The sequence below is a fragment of the Centroberyx affinis genome, unplaced genomic scaffold (genome assembly GCF_046629955.1).
Source record: "Centroberyx affinis isolate AG114_WGS23_722 - 3 ecotype Tasmania unplaced genomic scaffold, CSIRO-AGI_Caff_v1 ptg001080l_1, whole genome shotgun sequence".
NCBI lineage: Eukaryota > Metazoa > Chordata > Actinopteri > Beryciformes > Berycidae > Centroberyx > Centroberyx affinis.
The window spans coordinates 144,207-152,500 of NW_027279627.1; the positions used below are offsets into that span (position 1 = coordinate 144,207).

General features: G+C 43.9%; 1 protein-coding gene across 3 annotated transcripts in view; it reads right to left on the reverse strand.

Moving 5' to 3' along the window:
• garnl3 (GTPase activating Rap/RanGAP domain like 3) overlaps positions 1-8,294 on the reverse strand; it is a 55,345-nt gene that overhangs the window by 37,568 nt on the left and 9,483 nt on the right. The window contains exon 1 of one of the 3 annotated variants that reach the window (XM_071523323.1): positions 5,481-5,730. The exons of the other annotated variants lie outside the window; for them this stretch is intronic. Within the exon in view, the coding sequence (XP_071379424.1) occupies positions 5,481-5,530 (50 nt within the window). The 5' untranslated portion in view covers positions 5,531-5,730. Of the gene's footprint in view, positions 1-5,480; positions 5,731-8,294 lie in introns of those variants that run through there. 3 annotated transcript variants of the gene reach the window in all.

Sequence of the window (8,294 nt, forward strand, 5' to 3'; positions counted from 1 at the left end):
CAAGACTGCTAACTATTGTTCACGATCAAAGATACTGTCTATGATGTGGTCCTTGAGGGGGTTCCAGGGGGTCCCCAGGCAAATTGATGAATTGTTAAACTTCACCATTATTTAATTTACAAGAAGTTACCACAATTAGAGAAGGTAGAAGAATGACAATTTTGATCATAGTGTCACTGTTATCTCTCTACCTACAATACAGATAGTCATGGAATTCTGGACAAAATCATATCTAACAATAAATATATTCTCAGATTTGGGTCAGAGAGACAAAATCTCATCAAATGGGGGTCATCAAAAAGGTTGAGAATCACTGCTCTATTGCATTAGTGTTTGTATAGCTCTCTGGGTGAGAAGCATATCACTACTGACCCATACCCATCCAGGTAGACTTGAAGAATAATTTGATAGCATTATGAAAGGCAGACTCTTTGAAAGGAACAAAATGGAACTAGGACATCATTTCAAAAGGATCATCTACTCTCGGCCAAAGAGAACAGCCGTGGTCTGACAGCACCCTTCTGTGGGTAGCATTTGATTTCTTTAGAGTATCAAATGTCATAAAACAATCTGCTTAAATTCCATTAGAAATGAAGACAATAGCGGAGCAAATACATTGCCAGGAGGAAGTGGCAAGGTACGCGGGAGCAATTTCTCAAACCAAGCAGGGACAGTGGATAAACTGGGGAAAATGTAGAGAAAAAGAAGCTTAGTTAGAGAGAACTTCGGGAAAAAAAGGAGGTCAGCTGACGGCGACCCATGGTTTCAAAATGGTGTCGCGGAAACAAAAACAAGCGCTTGGCATAATTGTAAGGTGCACAACTGATAACCCAAATGAACCAACTCTAGCAAAAGGGATAGTTAGTGATATGAGATTCTTTCTAGCGGAATGAAAGGTTAGACTGCAGTGTTGACACCATGGCACCGGTTCCTTTACGTCTGTGCGATTGCATGTGTGTGCACTGATGCATGCATGTGGTGAGGCAGTAAATAATTGTGTAATGCAGGCAGATATCTTTTATACCATATTGGATTCATGTGTGTGTGTGTGGGGGTGGGTGGTGGGGCGGGTGGAAGGAATACGTGGTTGGTTATCCAGTACTACATGCTTGTCTGAGTGGTGATTTGGCCTGCCTGCTTTTCTTGCTCCCTCTCTCTCTCTCTCTCTGGACCCCCTCCCCCTCTCCTCTTCTATCTAACTCTACCCCTCCCTGGTTGGGTTTCTCTCTCTCGCTCTGCAGAGGAGATGAAGGTAGAGCCGGGGTGCTAATACATAATGTACACTCAGGCTTAAAGGAAGTGTCTTTGAAGTGTATCTGTACTACAGGATGTGTCCATCAGTCCCCTCTCTCTCCTCCTGCTTGGTTTCTCTAGGATGATGAGGGTGGGGTCTGCTGGAGCTCCATCAGATCCTCCATCACAGCTAACTCAGCGTATTTGTGTTCTCTCTTTTACTTCTCACCCCCCAGTTCTCCGTCTTTCCTGCCCTTCCCCTGTCCTCTGAGAGGGGGTCATGGAAAGGGGTGGGTGTGCCTGGGACGGGGGTGATTACGTGATTAAAATCCTCCCAGGTGCACCCTCCCTGCCTCTTTGGGCCTAATGAAAACAACTGCATCCCCCAATTAAGCTCATCCCCTTCTCTAGAGATTTCACTATATTGGGGCTTAACTGTGAGGTATAAAGGTCTAGGTGTTTATGGATGGACACTACAGGTTAGGACTGAACTGAAAGGGAATAGAGTCCCACCATCACAACACTAGGAGACAGTTTCTGGTTATAACAGCACACAGGGCGATGAATAACGAATGATCAGAGGCCCCAGTCTGAAATTAGCAAAACATTCACGGCCATTTGAGGTTTTTGAGAAAATGGCTTCTAAATAATGTAAATATTAATACAGTAGTTGATACATGCAAAACTTCCGGTTTGGCTGTATCCCCCAGAGGAAAAAAAAAAAAAAGGACTTTGTAATTTATCAATGTGGATTTGAGAACCTGAATAGGTTTGGATATTCATGCGCTTGTATGCAGAAAAAGGTAGAGCTAAGAGCTAAACTTTAATAGGTCGCAAGCAAATTAGCCAATAGCTACTTTCCTTGAAAGAGAGATGGCACTGGCTATAGTTAGCTTAACTGGATGAACGGTTAGTTGGATAAAGTTAGTTATTATGGTATCTAATCATGGTGTTGAGCCTACAGTGAGGCCGATGTTTCTCAATGAAAAACACCAGAAATTCAGCCCTAGTGTTTAAGTTATAGTCTTGAGATTTTGGACAAAAGTTACACAGCTGCTGGCCTACAACTGTATTAGGGTTCTTGGGGGAATGTAACACAGTAAGCAAACTGTCATTTTGTTTGCTGTCTATGTTGGCCAAATGGGGACATCAACAACAATCTGATCAAGTACAGAATGATGGCTAATTTCTTTGGAATAACCTCTTCTTCCGGTTGGTGTATTTATGAGAAAAACCCAGTGAAAAACTGCTGAAGAGAACAAAAACAAGCCATCAGCAGCGAATTTTCTACGATGATATGTCTGCGTCAGATCAAAGCAAAAGCAATGTAAGCAATGTGGTGAACTGAGAACCTTTTGTGCACATGGTGGTTTCTATCAGACAGAATAGATAAGTAACAGTCAAGCTGTGCTGACATCTACTCCCGAGGAGAAATGAGCTGAGGGGGCAGAGGAGCTTAATTTCAATGAGGAACACCTACCTGTCCAGAGAGCTGTGGGGGCGCAATGGAGTGCAGAGGACATAATCAGATTTTAAGTAAGCACAAAGAATCAAAGCTTCAAAAAAAGAGTAGAGGAATCTCTTGCATGTAAGCTCGGTTTATGACCTGTTGTGTGTTCTGGGTCCATCCATATTCACTCAGAAGTACATTTTTATGCAAACCCCCGAAGTATGAATTGGAAGACAAAATGGACCAGGGGGTTGTGGTCAATAATGGTGCAACGTCAGCATCTGTAGTTAACACTGACTTTGGGCAAATTAATTTTAAATCCAAAGAAAAAAGTCCTTAAAAGCATGGAACTTGGACAAAAAAAAAAAATAGCTATGCAACAAAAAGAGGTTAAATGCATATTAATTATGCAACTGCTGCCCGCGGAATAAGGGAAAGGTCAAAAACCTTGCTTTCTGTCACAAGACAATAGACAGTGGCCCGATGGAAGTCTCCATACTGTGAGGTGTGAAGTAGAAATAATATCTAGCCCTACAGCCTCACAACAGGTTCAGATGACCCTGCAGGTGCTAATGTCAAACCCTCTGCTGCCAATCCTTCCACCTGAGCTGTTCCAATTAGATACTGTAATGCAAGATGCTGTGGGAGACAAGCGCACTATCTGTCCTGTTTTGGCTACCTACCTCTCATGCATTAACGCCAAAGATGGTAGCACATCCGGAGACTTTGAGAGGGGAAACTCTTTTGGAGATTGTTAGAAAGAGAAGCCAAATGCATCAAAAGGATCTTGATGCTGGTAAGAGATCTGCAAGCAATGCCAGACTCAAAATGACTGTTGAGAGGAGCGGTGAAACTCACTGTGAAAACAAAAAGCCAATCAGCAACATCCATCAGCTGGTGCCAAATTCAGAGTAATCTATTTAAGATTGTGCAGGCTTTCACACCTTGCCTGTCTCATACACACATTCACACGTCTCATAGATATTTACATAACACCAGTACTTATTTTTATGTTACATTTTTTTGGAGTATTTTCTGATGGCTCCTGTGTTTTGAGTTAAGAAAATGCCTTATAAATGATGTAAATAAATTACATGTTCACTCTGTTGTTCAGCTGCAGCACTAATAGGAAATGGTTATAGGCTGGCCACCGCAATGGCGCAACTAGTAAGCTATTACCACATGGGTGCATATTGATGCTGAATGTGAACAGAGATACAATTCTGAAGTGCTTTGTATGCTATTTTCACTTTCATAACATCCGGTTGAACTTCAAACTATCTTTCGTGCCTTTGTTATGCCAGATTCAAATGGTCTGATTTGAATTTATCTGATGCATGCATCAAAGCTTTTCATTGTAAATTTGTTTAAGGGTACAGTCGCTTGGCGCACGACATGCGCAGTACACACATAAACACTAACCCATCATACACTATTCGAATCCAGTCTGTGGGTTATACTGTACCTAATATATTCAGACAGCATCATCAAACTGAGTAATCAAATAATGGGCAAAGCAAAACTGCTGAATCACAAAGCAGTCCATTGGCATAAACACTGTGTCTAATTGAAGTTTGGTAACTATAATCCATAGCAAGCCATGATCATGATGATGAAGATGATGATGAAGGTGATTCTTAATCCACCCAAACCAAGACTAGTACCACACACACACCCACACCCACAAACACTGGGCTTGAACCCTCCATTGTAAAGTCAGATGTCATTACTAAGTTGGACATGCACTACCAGAATGAAGAATGATCTCTTCAACAATTCAAGACTACTCAGGGGTAAAAAAAACAAACAAAAAAAACATGTTATAAACTGAAAGGAAACTGAACTCTCTGTTCTGGTACCACTGCAGCTGAAGCTGTAGTGCACAACATTGCTTTTCTGTTGGTACAGAGCTGCGGCAATGTAATTGTCGGATCCTTATCAGAGGCTGGGAATGAGTGAGGAAGCAGCTTAGGACCAGGCTGCATCTCAACTCTGCTGCAAGGTGTGAAGCAAAGTGGATTTCTGGTGGGCAGCGCTGTTTATGCTTGCCCTCACTGTTTGTTTGGGTTTTAGACTGACCGCATCATACCTACGTTATTCTCCTGCTGTCAGAGCCGCTTTGTGCATGCAACTCCACTCTACCACGAACTGAAAGGCATTTCATGAATAATTTATGATTTTCCGTGTACATTCGTGTACGATGTCTGCCATCCGAAAAAAAACAAAAACCCCAATCGATAAGCCAATGTATAGGCTATCCGCAGCGCTAAACTAATTCAGTTCAAATTTCACAATATTGACGACAAAGCTGCACATAAACCCGAGCAGCGCTGTGGTTGGATTGAACGGTGTGGTGGCGGACAGCCTGGGTATATTTAATATATTTATACCGAGGAGCCGGGGCTTTACTCCGGGCTGGAGACTTGTGGATTCAGCCGTCGGATAACAACCGAGTGGCGCTCAGTTTCCCATCCCAGAGTAAATGGAAATCGACCAGTGAATCATGCAGTTGACACAGAGGACAACACAATAAGTATCAATCACTCGACCCAAACAGCTGATTATTGAAAATATAAACTCTTCAACGGGGAGGAAAATGCAGAGGATAGGAGCAGGTGTTTTCATCCTGTTAATTTGTCTGCTCGGGGCTGCATAATATGTCAATGCTGCAGGGCTATGACAGACCGATGAGAGACCTGTGCATTCAACAGATGTACCTACCGCTGAGAGATGGCATGCAAAAGCGCTAATGAGTCAAACACAAGAGTAGGAAAATGTGCATTTTTTCTTTTTTTACCGTTGATTGAAAGTCAACAGTTTGTTAGAAGCTGGATCCACACTGTTCATGTCCCCATGCGATGTCAGTCCAGCAGACAAAGCAACAAACCAGCGTTTTTCTGTCTCTCTCTCCTCTCGCTAAAGACGCAGGATCATCACTGCAGCGCAAACTCCGAGAACAAACTGACTGAAGCCCGTCTGGTCGGACTCTTCGGCTCTTCTCTCTTCCCCGGTCGCACGGTCGGTTACAGCATGATGTGGCAGAGTGGCTCTCCTCTTCAAAACACCGTGCCTTATGAGCTTGTGTTTACTGTATGAGCTCGCTCTCTCGCTCTCTCTCTCTCTCTCTCTCTCTCTCTCTCTGTCTCTCTCTCTCACACACACACACACACACTCACTCTGGTCCGCCTGCACCACGGAGCAGAAGGTTTTTGCTCTGCCTTTTAATGTCTCTCTCTCTCTCTCTCTCTCTCGCTCTCTCACACACACACACACACACACACACACTCATGCATATCAATAGTGCATTTCAATCTATGACAATTAGGCGGGCTACACTGGGGCACAGTGTCGCTGGCGGCTCTGCAGAGCAAAAGGCATCATTCAGAAAGAGCTCGTGTCATGTCTCTGCAACGTGAAAAGCACAGCTGTTACATCACCGTCAATTGTGCGATGTCTCTCTACAGTTACAGTATCCTGGAGCGCAAAGCAATATGAGGATACAGGACATGTCTGAGGTTAGCACGACACCAAACACCACCCACCCCACCCCGCCCCACCCTGTGTGAGCAAAAAAGTCAAAAGGAAAGAAACGTGCATATATTTTCTGTTCTCAAATGTGATGCACCATTGACTGGGGACAATAATGCTCCAGCCTAATATAGGCTTATGGGCATTTTTTTTAATGAACTACACCATTAAGAAGCCATTAAGAAGCACGTCGCATTCTTTTTTCTCTGTCTAGTTAGTATCTTCAGCTGCCTTGTAATTCATCTGCGACAGTCCCTCTGGCCTGGCACTTTGAATTATTGACTGTGCAGAATAAAATATTTTCTATTAAAACTCCTAATGAGTGGAATTCAAACCCCCTAGCAACAGAAAGAGAGAGATACAGAGAGGATGAAGAGCTACCCTGTGACTGAGTGATCTTTCCCATACAGTAGTAGGCGTTCAGACCACACCCATGGCCACTTAAACAGAAAATCTGCAAATGACTTTCTCTTCCTGAGTGCTGTTAGTGTGTGTGTGTGTGTGTGTGTGTGTGTGTGTGTGTGTGTGTGTGTGTGTGTGTTTGGTAGTGTGAGCGTGTTAGGGTGTGCAGGTGTTACATTGTGGGTGACTATGTGCATGTATCTGTGTATGTGTGTGTGAGAGAGAGTGTGAGAGACAGACAGCGAGCATCTGCAGGCAGCGTCTTTGGCCTCTCAGATCCTCACCAATCAATCAGCCCCATTCGCCGCCCTGGGCCCACCCATAATTCCACTCAACGGCCAGGTCCAGGCGATGATGAGGTCATTCACTCATCATAGCATCTCTCCCTCTCTCTCTCTCTCTTTCGACTATCTCTCCCTTCATCTTTCACTCTTTATCTTTCTCTTCAATATCTGCCTCTTTCTTCACGCCTTTCCTCTAATCTCCAAGACTTTCGCTTGATTAACTCACCGCCTGTTTAACATTATGTTCTGGACACAAAAAGTACTTAACACACACACACACACACACACACACACACACACACACACACACACACAGATGAGATTTGCATTTATTACACTCTGTTGCTACCTTAATCAGAGTCTGCAACTGAGCTATAAGCAAAGGTAAAGTAAAGGTAGAAGAAGAATAGGGGCGGATGGACTTGTCAATACATTATGGAAGAATGGGATTTAGGACACAGGGAATGAAAACATGTGAGGGGAGGAGAGATGAAGAAAACAGTAAACTAGACTGTTGGCTACCCAGGGGCAAAGGGTTAGAGAAAAACACACACACACACACACACACACACACACACATGCACACACACACAATAGCAGGTGAAATGTGAGCCGAGGTAAATCTGATACCTTCACAATAGCCCAGCCATAGCCTGTGTCTCCAGTTCAGTCTCTACACACGACATGAAAGAGTGCAGGAATGCTCAGCTCAGGCTACACAGCACTCAGCTGCTCATCAATTTTTAATGAGTAGAAACCCCCCTCTGTGGCACGCTACACCATAGAAAATACCTATAGCTACCAACAGAGGAAAGCAAGGCATTCGCTCTCTCTCTCTCTCTCTCTCTCTCTGTCTCTCTCTCTCTCTGAATGTCGCTACCTTTAAAAATAGCACCGAAATGTAGCTGTAATCTGTGACTGCCTGGAGCCGGGAATAAAAGCATTTTCAGAAGGATCACTGAAATGAAGCGACACCTTCATTCTCACGTCGGGATTGAGTTACAAACAACCAACCCGAGATGCTTGAACACCCCTGTCCCTAATTAGAGCCCCGAGGGTAATGAGCACACACACATATACACACACGGAACCACACATGCAGTGTCGCATAAACACAACTTCAAAGCACAGCCTCCCATTGTTACACTTCTCTGACACACACTGCCACAGTCTCCGTGTGTCCTTTGCATAAGGGCTGCCGGTTTAATGGTTGTCTGCAACAAGGGAAGCCCACAACGGAAGACTTCCTCTTCAAAGATGAACCTGTTAATGTGTATATTGTGGCCTGAGAGCATCCTGCATGTTTAAGAGCATTGTCATTAAGAAGCGCTATGGACAGTGCAGCCCAGTATGGAGAGTGAGAGAAAGAAATAATAACCCACTGATTCCTCACACAT